Raw genomic sequence first — 20,220 nt, forward strand, 5'->3', positions numbered from 1 at the left:
CATTTAGGAAGGAGGTACAAGCTGACTGGGCAGGGGACTAAGGAATCAGAACATGGAGTGGTTACATGGATGGTCCCTGGAAGTGAACAGAACTCGTTCCAATATCAGTCCTGCTACTTAATTCTAAATGATCTTCAGCAAGTTACTTAACTTCCCTACTTCCCAGCTGCATCATCTGTAAAACGAGAAATCCCTTTCCTCACAGGCATTTTGAGGACTCAATAAAATAATGAATAGAAAATACTGCCCACAGCCAGACACAGAAGCGGAAGCATGATAAATGGCAGCTTCTACTATTTAAGAATTACTTCTATTTGGGGATAAAATCATCCACTGTCACCTGTTTCCTTCAAGTTTTAAAATAGTTTTTAGAGTAAAAGTTACAAGCCAGACTGCAGCCAGACGGCCTGGGCTGTAATCCGGGTCTGCTATTGACTACTTGTGTAATCTGTAACCACGAGAGGTTCTACATTTTTGAGTGGGGATGTGAGAACAGCACCCACCCCACATAAGGCACTGTGAAGATTAAGTGAGCTAAAGTAGGTAAAAACACCTAGAGAAGTACCTGGAATACAGCGAATTCCCTTGAGATCTTAGAATTTTCAAGAACCGATTTATTTCAACATTTCTTTAGCTTGAATTGAAATATAACCATAGCTAAAACCTTACTCAAGAATACTCTTTAGGTTTTTAATTAAGACAGTGGAATCCACTCATGTATTCTTTGAGTCAGCAACCTCTTTTTCTCTGTAATTACATATCATGCTTTAAATGTCTTACTATCTTACTCTAAATATGCTTTGTAGTAATTATTAGCAAAACAAACATCAGAAGGGTAAATACACAGTAGCAGGATGCATCTGAATGCAAATAGCTGTCTTTCTTCAAGTTTGTTTATTTTTCATTTAAAAATAATCCCTAGCCAATTATGCTTCCATCAGTCCCCAGTATGTTAAAAACAACATTGAAAAAAATGTGAAACAATTATTTTGCTTCAATTCAGAGATTTCAGCTATCCCTTGAAATCCAGCATGAGTTTGGTTTCGCTCCTAGCTTGAAATAACCCCACCTTTTCTCTCCAGCAGCGCTTATTCTAGTCTCACAGGGGTTTTGTTGGAGCTGAAAAGTACCTGTACTCCCTAGTAACAAGAGGCAACACAATGAGTGTAGCTGGGGCCGTAAAATAATGTAGGAATTTCTGTTTTGAACGTGAAAAGGAGGTCTTTTCTGCATGCCCCCAGCAATTTTTTTCCCCCTAATTTCTGGGCTGAGGTCACTCACAGGAAAAAAAATCCAAGAAAGAGAATCTCAGGGTTTATACTTCAGAGGAATTATAAAAGATTACTTGAACTGTCTCCAAATGCCTCCTTACAAATGAAGAGGAGAGTGTGCATGCACAGTCTCAGTACAAGGAGGTCACCATCTTCAAAAGGACTCAGAAAAGATGGCAAATAAAACCAGTCGGATTAAAACTTTTATGTCTATGGTTAACATTTGAATAGTCTTTAAAGATTTATTTATTTATTTTTGAGAAAGAGGAGGGAGGAGGAAGAGAGAGAGAGGCAGACTCCCCACTGAGTGAGGAGCCCCACATGGGGCTCAATCTCAGGACCCTGAGATTACGGGACTTTTGAGATCACAACCTGAGCTGAAATCAAGAGTCAGGGTGCTTAACTGACTGAGCTACCCAGACACCCCCAGCAGTGGTTTTTATAGTTTTCATAAACATGGCCTAAGAGAGGTAAACATGGTTTACTATTTATCTAATGACTAAAAATAAAACATTTTCATTAATAAGCCTATTAAATTATCATTTAGCATAAGGAACATATATTAATGATGAAAAGTAATATAATTAGTCAAAACAGTGGATATTATCAAATGCCAAGGAAAAACCCTCCAGAAACACTAATTGAGCAATTAACTGATCAATCGTCTTATAAAATGTAAAGCCCTAACCAATGAGGTGAGCACTGGGGAATAAAGACCATATACTATAAGAAGAGCAAGACTGCATTACTTTCATGTTGTCAAAGAAAAGTAACCAGGTGTCACTGCTTTTCCACTATATATAAGAGTCATCTGAGTCAGGAATTAGTGCTATTCGAGGGGATAAAATAAGACCCTGTTATAATTTTGGTCCAACAACTTCACAGGCATACAACAATTACAGAGTCATCTCTTCCTTACACTTTGAATGGTTGCCCTGGTGTCACAGTGTTTGGCACAAGAACTGAGAGTGTTTTAACTAAAACTGAGCTTTTCTCTGGTGCACACAAATAACCACATAGATTTGACTCAGGTTCCCAAGAGCTGAAATATTTTTAAACTTCCACAGCTCCTGATCTGTATCTGGCAGCCCATTGACAAAAAGGGGAAACAGGCTTTTACATGGGCAGGTAATGCCTAGTCATCAAAAGGACTTTCTCCAATTGTCAACATCAAACCCTCAGGCTCAGAAAGCCTCAAAAAGCAAAACAAAGTTCCCAAAGATTCTTAATTAGCATTTGTAATCTTTTAGAACTTTTGGCTCTAAGTTAATGTTATTCTATTTGATCTTGCAGTTCTGCAAAGTAAAGAGATTTTTATACGCTTATAGTTTCATATTTATGTCAGCTTGTTTTCCCATCTGTTTAACAGAGCCCTCCTCAAGTGTACAGACTAGCTCTTGGTGTGACTGGCAAGTCGGATTCATCCTAGAAACATAAATCAGATTAATACTTGCAATTTCTACAACTGCTCTCTGTAATTCTGAGTAGACACATGGGTACTACAACTTGAGAAGCCTTTTTAATGGCCTATAATGATCTGAACAGACTGCAATTTTTCATTGGATTTAGATTAGCAATGGGCATTTGCCTTGCAAGGTAACACAAGCATTTAGCAGATATTTAAAACATGCTTTCCTGTGTTTCTGTGGTTATGTCTCAGCAGGCTTAAACAACATGCGAGCTTAAAGCATTCCATGATTTTTAATAGAGATAGCACCTAATTTAGAAACACAATTACAAGCAGCTGTAGGATAGATTTCACGAGAATGAGCCTACGTGGGATAGATGCCGATGTTCTCCAAATGGTAACACATTGTGAATTATTAGTCCAGAGAAGGGTCTTTATATTGAGTAATAATTCTCAAAGCCGAGTATATAGATCACTTGCATCTCCTGGGGGTGCTTGTTAAAAATGAACTGGGATGCACCTTACATTTCCTGAATCAGTATCTCTGGAGATGGTACTTTGAAAGCTGCATTTTAACAAACATCTGATGATTCTGAGGCAAAACAAAGTTTGCAACCCAGGTTTTATTAAGAGACTGAGAAATATATACATACTTTTACTCAGCAGTAGACAAGCAGAGACTTAAGGTTATCAGTCCCCAGGAAAGGTCCGTCACCGACGGGGAGAGCCCCTGCCCCACCATCTCGTGGTCAGGAGTGCTGTGAGGGCAGAGATGAGCTGCTCCGCCCGCCCTCCCCCTCCCCCTCCCCCCGCCCAGGGAGAAAAACATCTCCCTGAAAACACAAGGCACAACGCACACACTCCTTACAGGCCTGACCAATCAATGGCTAACTGGAAAAGGATTGCAGACTCACATTTCTATCTAAATACACATTAGGGATTCACTCATAACCCAACCATCCTTTTGGGTTTGACATATTGCTATAGGAAAACAGATTTAAATATTTAACACACCTGCGAAAGGACTCACGGGGAAGCTATGTTAATGTGGGGCAGAGCCTACCAGCTAGGACACCCTGAGTCTCTGGGTACAAGTGCCCCCATCTGGTCATCAGAGGCAGCCTCATTCACTCCCCTTGTGCCATATCCATGTTGTCATTTCCGCGGTATCATTTTCTAAGTGGGGCAGGAATTAAAACAACAACATTTTTGGAAGCACTGCCAAGTTTATGAAAGAGTGCCAGTATGTATTTGGGGGATTCATCTAGTCATTTAATAGATATCCAGTGTGGAGATGTTACAACCTTGGGAATGTAGCTGTTTTACCAAAACAAAACTTTATACAGCTGTTGACTCTTAGGTTATATAACTCATCTGTCTCCTCTGAAGGCTGGTGGATGATTCAAGGTCACTTGCATCCTTACTGGGTGCCAGGTAGCATGCTCAGTGCGGGGATGTCTCAGAGAACCAGAGACGATGTGGCCCCAGCCCTGGCGGAGCTTACTGTCAAGCAAAGTACACAGACTCAGAAGTACGTACACAGAACCGTCAGCAGCATCGGGATGTGTGCTGTGAAGGTACGTAATGAGGAACCTGAATTATACTCCAGCAGATCAGATAAAGCTTCCCCGAGGAAATCATAGTGAACTTGAAGCCTGCAAGATGAGAGACCAGCTAGGAGACAGCAGGTCTGGAGGCTCTAGGCAGAGTGCAAAGGATGTCTGAGGACCATGGTGTTGAAGCATTAAGTTTAAAAACGAGCCTGGCAGAGCTGGGCAGGGCCCAGAGAACACATGACCTTGCAGGCCAGGCTCAGAATTAGGGACTTAATTTCAGGAATAACGGAAAGTTACTGCAAGTGTCAAGCAGGGAGACAGACTCCCAAACACATTTTTTAAATGCACACTCTTAGGCTCTAGCCTGGAAAATTCTGATGGGCTGGCCTGGGCCCCCAAATCTGAATTCTGAAAGGGTCCCCGGTAATCTGATGCAAAGTCTAGGAGCTACTGCTGTGGAACATTAGTTGTCCCAAGGCCCAGCCTGAGCAGCTGGCCTGTGAACTTGCCCTTAAAATAATGGTCATGGTATGAAAAGGACATACACCATCCTCGCATTGTTACTTTATCTGGCCTGGTTGTGTCAGCTTCTAGGTCAAAAGCAAAGCCAGCATAGTCCTCATTCTGGTGACCCTCTGGCATTTGAAACGGGTGTGTGCGTGCAGGGGGGAGGGATGGTGTAGCAGCCGTGGTCAGTGCCCGGCCCATGTTCCGTGGACGGCACTCCCCTTCCAGCCACGGCGGCCAGCTCCCCCGGTCTCTCCTGCTCCGCTCTCCTGAAGGGTTAACCGGGGCTCCGGCTGCTGAACCCGCTGTGCCGGGGAATTACCGTGTGCTTCCTCCCCGGCAGCCTCGCTCTGTGACTGAAGGTAACCAGTGTTTAAATGGCTCAGCTCCCTCATCCCCACGACGGGCAAACTCTGAGATGTGTGTTTTACACTGACTCCCAGAGTGGTCGCAGCAGGACTGTGTTCCTGCTGTCTACAGTGGTAATCAGTGTGACAACAAAGCTTTCCCTGGTGGTCCTCCCCTCCCCGGCTCACTTCCTCACCTCCCAAATAAACCACCTGCAACTGAATCTTTGTCTCGGGGTCCACTTCAGGGGGTGTGAACGGTCTCTTGCTGTGCTAAAGTGCATTAAAAAAAAAAAAAAAAGCCAGTAGAGTCTGGCTACCAAATTTAGTAAATTATTACAAAGGACGCAAAGAAAATGCATTAAAACCTGAATGAAAAATTCTATCCATGTATGCAATGAATATGGGAAAAGAAGAGAGAAATAATCTGATATTGTAAGAATTGTCTTGAATGCTGTATTCAAAGTTTAACTCAGGAATATCAAAGAAATGGGCCACTCTTTCCTTTGTTCCGCGAGAAGAAAAGAATGCTGTGCAACAAATAAGTAACCTAATTCCTCTTGCCCCATTAGTACAAACTAATACTTACTCAGGGCTTATTATTAGTCATTGCCCTCACAGCTTTGCACAGCTCACATTCTTAAGTCCAGGTTAAAGAAATCAACAATCCAAAAATTTTATATTTACTTACGAAATGAAAAAATATATTAAATATATTCACACAGATTTACTCACAGCAGAGAAGCCAGCCAACTTCTACCCTGTTAATTCTACCTTAAGTCAACCATCCTCAAGCCATAAGATACACTTTTTCCTTAACAACCCTTCTTTTATTTGTTAGCATTTACTATGTTGCCACCTCATGATCATTTATATCTAAAATACCCCATGCCACTGCAATTGCTGTGAGAACCAGTGACTGCCTGCAGAAAAAAGGAATCTGAAGTCAATTTTCAAAAATGTTAAAGAAGAAATTAAAATTTTTAAAGAGTAAATCAATCTGTGCTATTCTGAAACATACTGCTTTTTCAAGTACACCTAATGAAGCATTTAGGTTGGAACATCAAAATGTCTGCAACCATCTCTTAAAAATTCTTCTGCGTAAAAAATACAGTGAGAAAAAAATGTTCACCTTAAAAATTGAGGGGTCATTTCGATCATCTCCCTCATGTTTCCTTTGCATGTGACTAATCAAATCTTTCAGGTTATTTTTAGTTATAAAAAAATAAAAACAGTAAATCTGGAAAGATGAAGATAAGAAGAAATCTAAACAAAGTCTCTAAAACCATGAATAATGGAACACTCATTTACCAAATGGAAGCAGATCACTTGAAGAAATTTAACCTTAATACAAAGAAGTGTTCAAGTATTCACTCACACAAAGTAATGACAGATCAGAATTCACTGACTCAAAAGACAGTATGGGCTAAAAATCTATGACACAGAAAAACTATTTAGATATGAAACGTGTGATAGGTTATACAGAAAACAAAAAACATCTGAGGTTCTTCCCTAAATCCAGGTGATTACATGAAGAACCACGACCACAACTCAGAGAAGACTGGTCACTGGAATGGTCAAATCCATTACATTTTTTTTTTACATAAATTCTGAGTTAAAGAAGACCCTAGGAAATCATCCCAAGGAGATCCTGCTGAGAGGAAACTCTGGCCCTAGGAATCTGGCCTGGAGCCCAGCTAGTGAGTGAAAAGCCTGTGTGAGATTAGACCTGCCCGCTCTTCAGAGTATTCTGTTGATATTTTAAACAGTATCTTGGCTTCTGAAATCTAAACGCTAGGTAGTCTTACCACCTTGTGAGTCAGTCAATGAACTCTGTATCTGTAATTATTACTATATGAATTAGTACTTTGTCTTAAAGTAAATTTCCTCACGTGGTATGACCTCATTTTGGAGTTCTGGGTTGGGTAAAATGAGTTTATGTTACATTAGTCATCGTTTTAAGGGTAAAAAAAAAAAAGTCATCCTCCTGTGGTTAATAATTAAAGAAGTTACAGCTCACCCCGTCCACAGGATAAAATTACTTCTCTATAAGAATACTGAGACGTGAAATGCCATTAGTCCAATAGTATTGCTATGAATTTAGGATGAGATTTTTTAATTCAAATGTCTACCTGGCTCATCCATAAGAATGGAAGTTATAAAATATTTAAATAGAGAACTATGTTGCCTTAGGTTTTAAAATACTCATAAAAGGGGTGCCTGGGTGGCTCAGTCCATTGAACATTCAGTGCTTGATTTTGGCTTGGGTCATGATCTCAGGGTTATGGGATCCCCCTGAGGTGGGCTCTGCACTCAGTGGAAAGTCTGCTGGGGACTCTCTCTCCCTCTGCCCCTCCCCCTGCTCACGAACATGAGCATGCTCTCTTTTCTCTCTCTCTCTCTCTCAAATGAATAAATAAATCTTAAATAAATAAATAAAATATTCCACAAAAGAAACTCCCAAAACCTAAGCACTAAGGAATATCTTTCCACTAATCTGCTCTTTTTTAGTAGTAGCCTCAGTTAATGTAAGGGCACAGACCTATTACTTAAAGATCAAACAAAATCTAGTTCTTTACTTAATAATCCACTGAGCTTAACATTCCAACTCAACTCTACAAGTGAAATCAAAACTAAATGACTGAGCTTATATAGTTGACCCTTGAACAACATGGGTTTGAACTAAGCAGGTCCACTTATGCAGATTTTTTTTAAATAAATATATACTACTGTAAATGTATTTTCTCTTCTTTATGATTTTAATAACATTTTCTTTTCTCTAGCTTACTTCATTGTAAGAATACCATATGTAGTATCTAAAACATACAAAATACGTGTTAATCAACTGTTTATGTTACTGGCAAGGCTTTCAGTAAACATTAGGCCATTAGCAGTTAAGTTTTTGGGGACTTAAAAGTTGTACTTGGATTTTCACTGTGTGGTCAGTGCCCCTAACGCCTATGTCGTTCAAGGGTCAAATGCAGTACAATTAACATCTTAATAATTAAAAGAAATAACACATATGCAAGTGCTTGGCATGAGCATGAAAAAGAAATAATGTACATTCTTCACAAAAATCTGACATCTTTCTCAAAAAAGGTGGCTCTATATAGATATTGATCAGTTCATTTGGAAATATGAACTGGCATGAAGTAAAATGACTGGAATTTCTAAACTTCTAACACCAAAAAATTTCAACTAAAAGATGAACAAGTAAGAAGAAAGCCTGTCTCATTTAGATATGCTTTTATAAACTCTCTGCCTAATTTTTTTAAGTCCACTACTGATCTCCATCACCATTTTACATTAAATCAAATGCATTTTCAATAATGTCCAAGAAAAGATAACCAGAGAACATAAAACATGTGAGATAGAAAACCTTTTTCAACCAGAGTACTTCTAAACAACACTAATATTATCACTTTAATTACCTGATTTCAGGAGATGAAGAGATTTCATTTGTGTCTGCCCTTTTATTTCTTGGAAATGATGGACTAGCTGGAGGCATCTCACCACTTAAACGGTCTGGGAAAATTCGGTCTTTATTCAAATTGATTTCTGAATAGGGACAGTTGGCAGCACTAAAATATTAAAGGAAAAAGAAAAGAACGTTCCCATTAGAACATGCCTCTAATTAAAATGACAGGCTATAGAATATAAAATCCCCAAAATTTAATTTAATGTTATACATATTTATATATGTATGTATGATTAAACATATAAATATGAAATATTTTATCTCTAAGATATAATTTAAGTATATCTGATAGAAAATGTGTCTTTGCACTAGATAGATGTTTAGATGCAATCTGATGAAATCTTTGGAACTCAGCAATGATAACTCAAGGATCCCCTCTGTATTGTCCAAGGGCAGAGCCTGTGCATATCTATAGAAACAATCAGTTCCAAGAGAGAAATGCTTAAGACATCATAGGAGGCTTGGTGATAGAGGTGGGTGATGGACAGATGGTGCAGATCTGCTTCCTAAAGTGATCCTCCAGCCTCAGGGTCCGCACTGGCCATGTCATTTCCTTTATAACAGCTGTCCCTCCAAAGGAAGGAGGTTCCCCCGTGTTCCTGGCTCCAGGTCCAGCTGTACACCTGATATCCTAGGCAATACATGTATCAATCTGTAGTTAATCCTGTTTCTGATATGAAAGGAGCCCAGATGCCAACTTGGATCATGACCCATCCAGCTCATTTCCCTTCTACTGGTGCCTTCTGGACCCCTGGCTGGTCTCTCAGGTCCCATATGGGGATCATTCCTGTTATCCAAGTAAAGGAAATCTAGGTCACTAATTGTTAAGTCAGTATAATTCTCTACCTAGGCCTCAGCTTTCCAGGCTCCAGAACAACGGGGCAACCTCTGTATCTCAGGCCTCCAATACATAATGAACCCCTCCAACTACCTGCCCATCTTGCCCCTCTGGTTTTAGGAAGCCTCCTTAAATCTGAGAATTGTTGGCTCTTAGATAAATTATATTAGTGTCTTGGGTGCCTGGGTGGCTTAGTTGGTTAAGCTGTCTTCACCTCGGGTCATGATCCTGGGGTCCTGGGATTGAGTCCCGCATCAGGCTCCTTGCTCAGCTGGGAGCCTGCTTCTCCCTTTGCCTGCCGCTCCCCCTGCTTGTGCTCTCTCTCTGTCTCTCACTCTGACAAATAAATAAAATCTTTAAAAAAAGTTGTATTAGTGTCTTACATGTCTTTTCCTCTCTCTAGGTGAGAGTGGGAATGTTGATAATCACCCAGGGAAAATTTTTAAACAATGCGTGTCTATTCTCCACCAAGAAAAAAATCAGATACCTTCTCCTAGGAGGAGGAGGGAAGAGTTTGAAAACTAAGTGATTTTGATAATGGCCTATAAAACTTATCACAGATATGTTATAAGCTAAAATACAATTTTTATTTAACTACATACTACTCTACACTATCATCTATGCAAAAGACAAACGTAAATAACATTTGATCATGTGTTGACATAAATGTATATAATACTAACCCAACAATAACAAAAACAATAACCAGTAATATTTAGGGAGCACTCACTAGATATCAAGCACTTTGCTAAGCACAGTATTTTACTTAGTCTTTACAATATCCTAGGAGGAAGGCTTCTCATGAGACAAACTAGGCTTAAAATGCTTAGGTGACCTCAATCTTTAATTATTTCATTCATTTGTTCAACAAGTATTTATCGAGTATCTATAATTATCTTTCTAGGCACTGGAAACACAATGGAAAATAAAAAGGCAAGATCCCTGCTCTCACGGGGCTGATATTCTGGGGGAAGATGAGCACTGCACAATTGCACAAACATAAATTAGACAGCCTCACATAGTGACACATGCCACGGGGTATGGCCTAAAGGAGAACACGGGGCTGTCCCAGGTGATGAGGAAGGGCCTCCCTGAAGCGGCAGCATCTGATCAGTGCCCTCAAGGTCAGGAAGAAGCCTGCTCTGGCCACACAGGGGAAGAGCACTCTGGGAAATGGGAAGAAGAGCACAAAGGTAGGGAAAGCTTGACATGTGTGGCGGGGGAAGACCATCGACGGCCGAGTGCGTGAGCAAGGGGAGGGTACACACTAGAGGCCGGCAGAGGAAAAGTATTATGTAGGGTCTGGTAGGCCATGGTCATGGGTCATGAGCTCAGTTGGTTAGTTTACGTCTGATGTGAAGCCACTGGAGGACCTTCAAATAAGGGAATGATACGGTTTGATGTACAATTTTAAAAAATCACCCAGGATGCTTTGTGGAGGGAAGATTTCAAAGGGACAGAATTGGAGCAAAAGAAGTTATGTAATTATAAAGACATCATGGTGACTTGGATCTGGGTGGCTAAAACGGTCACGGTACCTCTGCGATCCCTCCAAGGGAACCTGTGCATGGATGGGTGAGGGGAAATGACATTCAAGAAGGATTTAAGAATGGTCTATAGGTTTCTGGCTTGAAGACCTGGGTGGTGATAGGGATGCATTTTCTTTTCTTTCTTTCTTTTTTTTCCCCCCCTGAGATGAGAATGATGAGAGAGAAGCAGATCTGGGGACAACATCAGGAACTGTGCCATGTTTATTAAACAATCAAGTAGAGATGTGGCTTGCCCAATGTCACAAAGCAACAAAGTAGCTCAGTAAGATGAGCGCACTATTTCATTTATCTCATTGCGAACAGGCATACTATTTTAACTCATTTTTATTCATTTAGTAATGATGTGAAGGAAGAATTCATCACCAACCACAAAGTCTCTTCTGAACAAGAATCCTTCAAGTACCTCATGGAATCCTTTATGGGATATTTGTACTAATTAGTGTTTATGGATATAAGTAACAAAAACCAATTCTAAGTTGAGCAGAAATAAACTTATTAAAGGGCATCGGACAAGTCAGTAGGAAGGCTGAGTAGTCAAGCTTGGTCAGGAAGGAAAGTCCAACCAGCTCTCCCCCCCAGACACAGTCTACACATGATGGGGGGGCTCCTGGGGCTGTGGCCCTTACTCACTCCCCAAACCCCTCAGCCATGTCCACACCTGCCCAACACCCAATTCCACAGAGACTGCAAACACCACGTGTGACCTGCCTTCACATCACTCCTCCCGATGGCCGACCCAGGTGGTAGCATCTGCTTGGCTACATTTCGGTTTTCTGCCCACACAGTAAGTGCCACAGGGCCTGAGGAAGGGGGAGAGGCCCTGCTCCCTGTGGTTCCCCCGAGGGACGTGGAGCCCTGCCTTACACCTATCTTGTTTCAGACAAAATATAAATGACCGAGGGCTGCCTCATAATAAACATGTTTAAAACCAAATTCATCATCTTCAATGAACTCCCCTCTTCTGCAGAAAAAAGATAAATACAACCTGCTCCTCCTGCTATTTTTGACTCTTTGTTTCTGACAAAGGAACTATATTAACTAAGCCTCAGATTGTCATCTTTAACTCTGTTATTCTTTCTTCCTCGTATTGTGTATTTCTATGACAAATTCACCTCCTTGCATTTTGTGACGGCAAGAAAAAAAAATCTAAATGTAATTCTTTGTGGTTGTTTTGACAAACAGTAAGCTGCTAATCCTATAAATACTGCAGCCATCATGTTTCACTCACAGTTAAACACCTGGCTTTACAATTACTGAAGATCTATCTATACAACTACCCTAGGGTTTTATCAGATATGAAGTAAAGAAAACGAGAGTCCTGTTCTTAACCCCGCCACTCCCACACTGGGAAGACCCACAGTATGCTTAAGATGGGCTGCATATCCCCAACTACACACAGAGTGAACAGTTACCGTTTAGAAGTCTTAGAATATAAGATCTATGAGAACAGCCCCTTCACCTATTTGTTAACTAAGTAAAGGAAGAACAGATCTCTCTAAGATCAATACATATAAAGTTGTACAGCTCACAGAAAGGCAAGACCGCAAAACAAAGTAAGACCCACTGTCTAACTATCTGCCTTTTTGGATTGTTAGGGCCAGAGAGGAATTTCAAACTCTCAACTTCAAGCAGGGGAAGTGAGCACAGCCCTCCCAGCACGGATTTACTAATGGGCCAGGCCGATCTATCAAGGGAGTCCCGTCATGAGCAGCTATCAATTTTACGCTGACACCCTCTCATCCTTTGAACCCTGAGAGAAGTAAAATGGGTTTTACATATCTCACATTTTTACACCTACTACGGGGTAGAGAAGGAAGCCAGCTGGTTCCTGAAGTGGGTAGTGATTAAAAAAAAAAAAAAAACAAAAGGTACACCACAAAATGCAAATGAAGTGTGCTCAAGTGATGGTTATGTGTACAGAGGGATGGGCAATCCCCTAGACAGAAATCAGGAAATCAGGAACCTGGTTCTAAAAGGTGCTCTGCCACCCTATCCACCACTTACTGAAGAGTAAGCACAACTTGTGAGACCCCGTCTTCTCAATTGTAAAATGAGGATGATAGCAATATTACAGTTTCCATGGCTCAAATGCATTACACATGCTAAATGCTTTACTTGCATTATCTCATTTACCTCCCATAACCCTGTGAAGTTGTTCCTTGTCTAACACTCGTTTTACAGATGTAGAAACTGAGGCTTTAAAGAGGGAACTTGCTCAGTGTCACTTTATCAGTCCTTGGCAGAGTCTGATGATGAACTCTGGCTGTCCCCTGTTACACTGTATATGGGGGCAATCAGTACCTTGCAGTATCAAAGAATGCCCTTAGCCTTAATCTCTGACAATGAAATCCCTCTGAGTACCGACTTCGAGCAAGATACTGCTGTCATAGAGCTAATATGCACTGAGCCATTACTTAACCTCTTTGCCAGTTTCCTTGTTCTTAAATTTACAAGGTTCATACAGCTTTAAAAGTTATTAACTTTATAACTCACCAGTGCTGATCAAACTTCTGTAGAGAAAGTGCGTTCTCATTAGGCTTATAATCATCTGTAGTTTCTCATGTACTAAGCTGTGTGTATCATGTATACATGGGCACACACATGTATCCATATACATGTAACTCTTTACCATGACGTAGTTCCTCAGAGAGCACAGGAAGGAATTCATGTAGGGTTACACAGCTATCTACATAAGGATTTTATTAGGGTACACCCTGTTCTACCGGCAAATAATTCCATATCAGCTTTGCACACAAATATCCCACCGGCCCCTCTAAGGAGGCAGTTTTTCCTAGAAAAGACTGGTCCGGCTTATGAGGAAAGGGGGACAGACTGTCTTGTTCATTTCTCCCCACCGCCACCTTTAAAATCCTTGTAACTGTGAATACATTTATTTCAACAATTAGGTAACATCTTCAGTTTTCTGAGTGATCGCATAATCGTTCTCACACTCCCTCATAACAAAACCTGAGGCAGGCTCTATCAGGCCACTTGCTTTACATGAGAGTCCAGGAGTTACAAATGGAGACTGAAGTGCCATCCAAGCCTGGGTTCAATTCTGGTTCTGCCACTGTCTGATCCTTGGGCACGTACTTAACTATTCCAACCCCATGTCCTCACCTGTAAAACAGAGATTAGAACAGCACCTGCTTCACAGAGCTGCTGTGAGGATTAGGTGAGATTACAGATTAAGTCTACGACAGTGCCTGGAACACAGGAAGTCACCAATAAATCCCACCTGTTGGTCATTATTCAAAAAGGAGAAGCCGACTAACACATAACCGCTGTGCTGCAGAAGAGCATCCGCAAAGATAAACAACGGCATTAAAAACTCCATAACGCGCCTCATTGGTGGAGGCTCTCTGCTTCCCTCAGGGAAAGGGTGCTACCCCATTCATGCCTCTGGGAAAACCTGTTCGCACCAGACTAGCCTCCTAGAGGAAGGGACCCTCTCGTCTGTGCGGCCCGTCACCTAACCCCAGACCTGGCCCAAAGCAGGCACTCAGTCGGTATCTGTTGGAATGCAGGGATGGATGGGTGTTGAATCAATAGGATGTTTACAGTTTGCAGGTGTCTGTTCAAATTTTTAAAACTTTCCATGGACTTTACAATGACCTTTTAGAGGTTGTTGGAAATACTCCCCATTTTTTTCTTGTTTATTTTCTCCATAATCAAATCTTACATAGAAAAAAGTCACTTCTGAAGGCACTAGAGACGCAGATTATCTACTTTCATATAACTTCAGTTCTCCCTTAATCTCCTCCCCTTCTTTGACCTTGCAGTAGCCCAAATGAATGAATCGACAAAGGGAAACACCACGACACCACCCAGATTAATGCTCCCTTGCTAGAAAGAGAGCATTGAGCCATCTGGCTACTGAATATCCCTAGAGATAAGAATAACATCCACACTCAACTCACTCACTGATTGTTTACATTTCAACATCTGAAAACATCACATTCTCAAATTTCATCGCTGAGACACATGTTCTATTTCTAACACCTCTTACATCAAATTCAACTATTATAATTTTTCAGAGACGCTAACAACTGCTAGTCAAAACAAAGCCTTTTGCTTATGTGTTCATAAAACTGATTATTCTTGCTAAAAGAGCAACTTTCCTTGTTATCTAGGCAAAGAATGCATGTTTTGATTTATGCAGTTTCTCTGCAAATTAATCCAAAGAGAATTTTCTCATTATGTTTTCCTAAACACAGCATTCTCGGCAAGGACAAAAGTAAACGCCAGTGAAATGACCCTTTTAGAGAATATCCATGATGCTGCAGCTATTCCGCAGTCTACTAATCAAATGGAAAACAGGCTGTGCCTGTTAAAGATTAATACCCTGCCAGACCCAGAGCTCCGAGTGTTGTAAATAGGACAGTCAGGGAGACTCTGGAAAGCCAGCTGAAAGGGCTCAGAAGAAGGGGCGAGGGCAGCGGCTGACAGTAGCTGCCAACTGTCTGAGCCACAAGCACCCCTCCTCCTCCCTGAAGCTCGGCCAACCACTAACTCTGTCCCAGACTCACGCACGGAACTGCCAGTTATGCCTTCCATCCGACAGAGCAACAAACTTCTTTATCAATACATGTCTTCAAGCCAGAAGGTCTACTGCTTCCTCTCTCCTTCCAAAAAAAATGAGTAATTCCCTACTGAATTCCAATTATACTGAAAGATTTCTTTACCACATTTCTCCGTAAAATCTTCCACGACTCTCCCCACGATCTCCCCCTTCTTTTAGCAAATACAACGCTGCATCTCTGAAGAAATGCTCCAAAGATGATCACTGAAATTTTGTGAAATGGGTGTGGCTCAGCTGAGGAACCCTCAGAGGTCCCTGGCACAGTGGGGAAAAGGTGGTCGTAACGAGTGGCCAGTGCCATCAGGCAGGGGACAAGACTGTCACCAAAGACCTCGCCGTGGCGGGCAAACCTCTCTGCTCACACCAGAAGCACTCCTAAAGGGACGATGGACGTTGTTTAAGGTGGGTTTCCTTTCCAGAAGCCCAAAACAAAAATTTCAACTGCACCCCAACAACATAATATCAATATTCATGCTTTTTTTTTTTAAGCTTCTTTATTCTTTTCCTTCATAATTGGAACAAACTGCCTCAGCCCGATGAACATCTTGGGGTTGACGGACGTGTCAAAGGTTCAATATTACTGTTTAGTATCTTGTATTTTTAATTATGTACAGCTTTATATTTCCATTAGTCCCTGAGTTCTCTGAAGGTTGGGTCTGTGACGAATTCTTGGAGCGAGGCCTTGAGAGGCAGTGAGAGGGGAGAGGTCAATAGCACAGACCCTTGAGCGAGACTGGGAGCCAATCCCTGTCCCCCCTCACCAGCAGTCAATCAGTAAAACCTCTCCAGTGCCACAGTGGCCTCATTGAAAACTGGGAGAAAATAATACTAAAACTAATAAGGTTCAGAAGGTTATCCATAAACGTAAAACAGAGCAATACCTTGTGCAGAGTAAATACATACTCAATACACGTTATTATTGAAAAAACTCCTCAAAAATATTTAGTGAATGAAATAATTTATTAATACACAATGGAAATTTAGCATGCTAATGAATTATTTCTGGCACTTAGACTTATATAATGCCTGAAAAATAATCTAGCTGCCTTCACTCAGCAACACTGAACAACTTTTAAGGTGTAGTATTTTAATTCAGTTTAAATTAATCACGTAATTCTGGGTTGGCACTTACACAAACAATGAAAAGGACTTTTCTTTTATTATTATTTTTTAAGCAGGCTCCATGCCCAATGTGCGGCTTAAACTCACAACTCTGAGATCGAGAGTCGCATGCTCTCCCGCCTGAGAGCCAAGCACTCATGAAAAGGATTTTTAAATGGGTATTTGTAAATGGAATCACCACCCTATGTTTAGACTATTTACTCTGGAATAGAGACTGAATCCCATAAAAATCTCAGGAGGAGTGTTGCAGAAGGAAGATAAGCGGTATTTGTGGATGCAGAGATGAAAGATACAAAGAAAGAGAGGGAGAGGAAGGGAGGAAAAAGGGAAGGAAAGAAGGAAGGAGGAAGAAGCATTAATTACACCAATTTTACAGTTCCTATTAACTCTTAAACAAGTAGTGCAATCTTCAGATTTTTCAAGACCCAGATTCACAGTGTGTACAGACTAGGTAAACAAGGGATCATTTTCCTTACTGGGTAACCCAATTAACATGTAGTTAGAACACTTACATTGACAAATGATTATTTTAATACATCCCTAAACAGGTGATGCTTTTGTTCCTCGAAAATCTCAGTCAAATCATAGGAATTTCTAGGTATTTCAGTAATATTTTTAAATGTCTCCAAAGAGCCCCAAATCGCCTAAACAATACATCAAATTTCAAATGTATAATTTTGGTTTCTTTTTTAAGTTACTTAGGGGTAAATGAAAAATACTGAAAAACACTGTTTTGGATCAATGCACTCTCAAGTGTGACTATATTTGTGCTTCTTATAATCTTTGCTTATCTATGATTATAGATAATTATAGATAATCTTTGATTATCTATGATAATCTCACTTCTCATTATTCAAATTGTTGAGTCCCTCAATCATATCGTATTCTACCAAACAAAGACCAATCATACCGTATTCTACCAAACAAAGACCTTCAACAAAGACCTTTAACAGGGTCTGCCTTCTTCCCATTACGGTCAACCCAAGTGACTCTTTCAGAAGGTGAGTATCTGTACACCTGGTCAGGCTGTCAAGAAAAGGCAAATAGCTAGAGTAAATCCATTTTAGACTGTGAATGCATTTTTCTCCCAGGAAGACAACTACAGATATACTCTTCGTTTTTATAGGATCACCATGGAAACCACATTTCGTATAGATCAAAATATAAAATTAGCTCACATCTATTAGTACACATGGAAATCATTATCTTACACATACATGGGATGGGTACCCTGTCTTTGACCACATAAGGAATTCCTGTGTGAGTGGCAGCACCACATACCTGTGAGGGCCCAGGTGTCTCACTCTCTTAAAATGGCCAATCCCTTTACATCCTGGGGTTGAGCATCCGCCATGTTCTGAAGCTTCCATTAATTCTAAGGGGCCTATAAGAAAGCAAGGGGGAAAAAAATGAGAGAAAGAAAGAAAGGGCATAAAGTTAACCAGAAGGCTGTAAAATAAAAATTTTAAATCTTAAAAGTCTTTATTTTTAAAGGTTTTTCCCTATGCTTTTGTTCACACTATCTTTCTTCAATAGTGAAATGGTAGACTTTGATCTAACCCTCTTTCAATGTCAAATTCCAGAAACATCTAAATGTGAATTAATGCGGCGATTCTTGCAATTTTCATGAAGTAAATAACGGCGATTCCTGCAATTTTCATGAAGTAAATAACATACTTAGTATGTGAATACTGGTATACTGTGAAAATTTCAGACACCACACTGGAATACAGAGAAACAGTTACAGATTCCATTCATACTACCCCCTCCACATTTCATACACTCCCTCATCCTGACCACTTATGTTAATGTGTAATGTGCTAGATGTTGTTCTAAGCATTCCCATATATACCTATGTGTGTATATATACATGTATCAAGTTTTTGGTTTTGTTTCATTTTGTCCTATACAAGGGATAGCACAGATGTGCACTATTCTGAAACATTTTTTTTCTTTGGTCTTTAACTTCAGTTCCATCTCAATGGTAATATTCTTTAATGGCTGTGGCACAGCATCTGTATTATGAATGCACCAGAATTTAACCAATCTCTGTTTCTAAGGTTTGTTATTTTAAATATACTGTAACAAACGGCATGCATGTCAATTTTTGTACCTTTATGCAGCCTGTATGTAGCATCCAGAAATGAAGCCACTAGATGGGGGACTGCACGCTAAACTTTTTAAAACCCTGCAGTTATCCATTGTATTTCCTATTTATTTTTTGCTACAATATGTTTTCTTTCAAACCTGAAATTACAGTACGTCAAGTTCTCAGTGCTTACTTTTTTAACAAGTGAATTTAAAGCAAATTTTTACTGAGGTTATTGTAAATCCCATGCAGTTTTAAGGAATAATTCATAGGGAGAGCCCTTGCACACTTTGCCCAGTTTCTTGAAATGGTAACATGTTGCAAAACTATAGTATAAAACCACTCCTGATACATTAGATTTTGATAGACTAAGTCTGACAAACTATCTTCCAAAAATTCAGTATCAATTTTAAAAGGTGAGGAGTACTTCTAAATAAAAGTAAAAAAATCTATATAAACTTTGCTTTTTCAAACATTCCATTTTTTCTTTTATATTTTTGTGACTACCATGTGACTGAAAATGTAGGAAGAGGAAAAGGATTACATAGAGAAGAAATGTACAGTGAGAAAGAAGTAGAAAGAACACTTTAAGGACTCTACACAAGAACATGGAAACATTTATTTAAGTTATCCTTGTGTCTCTTACTCAAAGGAGGCTGAAGAGGATGCCCAGTTTTTGAACACCAGCCCACAGGATGAATATCAGGACAATCTGCATCTACCCAGTAATCATAGCAACTATTCCAGCCATCAAAGTGAACCTGGATAACAAAAAGAAATTAACAGTACAATTCAGGTCACAAAAAATCCTACATTAGAAGTTCTACCCACCATAACCATTTTCATTCTCTTCTAAATTATACAGTAGATTTAATACCAAATACATTTTTTCAATTATTTAAATTACTTCATTTACACTATGAGGAAAACAGGCACTTTTGACCTATCTTTAAATTATCTGTCCATCAAGAAATGTCTTCCCAAGGGAATTTTTCCAGCAGTACTTCTACAGAAATACTATTATGCGTATCTTCCAACACTAGAACAACCTGAATACATAACATCTTCATATAAGCAACACCAAACACCCAGTAAGTATTACTTAAGTAATGAATAAATCAGGGCAGGGAGGGAGGATGGGAGGGGGAGTGGAGAGCCAGAGGGCCTTTCATTTAAAAGTCAACTCTCCCAGAGTTATGCTAATAAGGCTTTTTAAACAATTCAACATCCTATTAGAAATACACCCAGTTTACAAAATATCTCTCCATCCAATGCATTTCTAAATATCATTTTTTTTCTCATAAATAATTACAATATCTCTCAAAGACGTTTTAAAGAGTGGTCAGTGCCACTGTTCTTGGCCACTATGTGAAAGTGCAATTGGTCCCCCAGGCAGGGTCACTAAGGATCAGCTAGGTAGCTTTTAAGTACTACATATATTTTATCTTTTAGGATGAAAGGATTTACCAAAA

At 40.0% G+C, this 20,220-nt stretch overlaps 1 protein-coding gene across 7 annotated transcripts in view; it reads right to left on the minus strand.

Annotated features, from left to right (window-relative positions):
- L3MBTL3 (L3MBTL histone methyl-lysine binding protein 3) overlaps window positions 1–20,220 on the minus strand; it is a 118,350-nt gene that overhangs the window by 20,207 nt on the left and 77,923 nt on the right. For all 7 annotated transcript variants that reach the window (XM_028125354.2, XM_028125353.2, XM_028125352.2 and 4 more), the window contains 3 exons: window positions 19,395–19,509; window positions 17,941–18,043; window positions 8,521–8,670 (listed from right to left, as the gene is read on the minus strand). In XM_028125354.2, the coding sequence (XP_027981155.1) occupies window positions 8,521–8,670; window positions 17,941–18,043; window positions 19,395–19,509 (368 nt within the window). The remainder of the gene's footprint in view (window positions 1–8,520; window positions 8,671–17,940; window positions 18,044–19,394; window positions 19,510–20,220) is intronic.

This window comes from Eumetopias jubatus, unplaced genomic scaffold, assembly GCF_037043125.1.
Source record: "Eumetopias jubatus isolate StellerSeaLion01/CBP00866 unplaced genomic scaffold, mEumJub1_p1.0 scaffold_6, whole genome shotgun sequence".
NCBI lineage: Eukaryota > Metazoa > Chordata > Mammalia > Carnivora > Otariidae > Eumetopias > Eumetopias jubatus.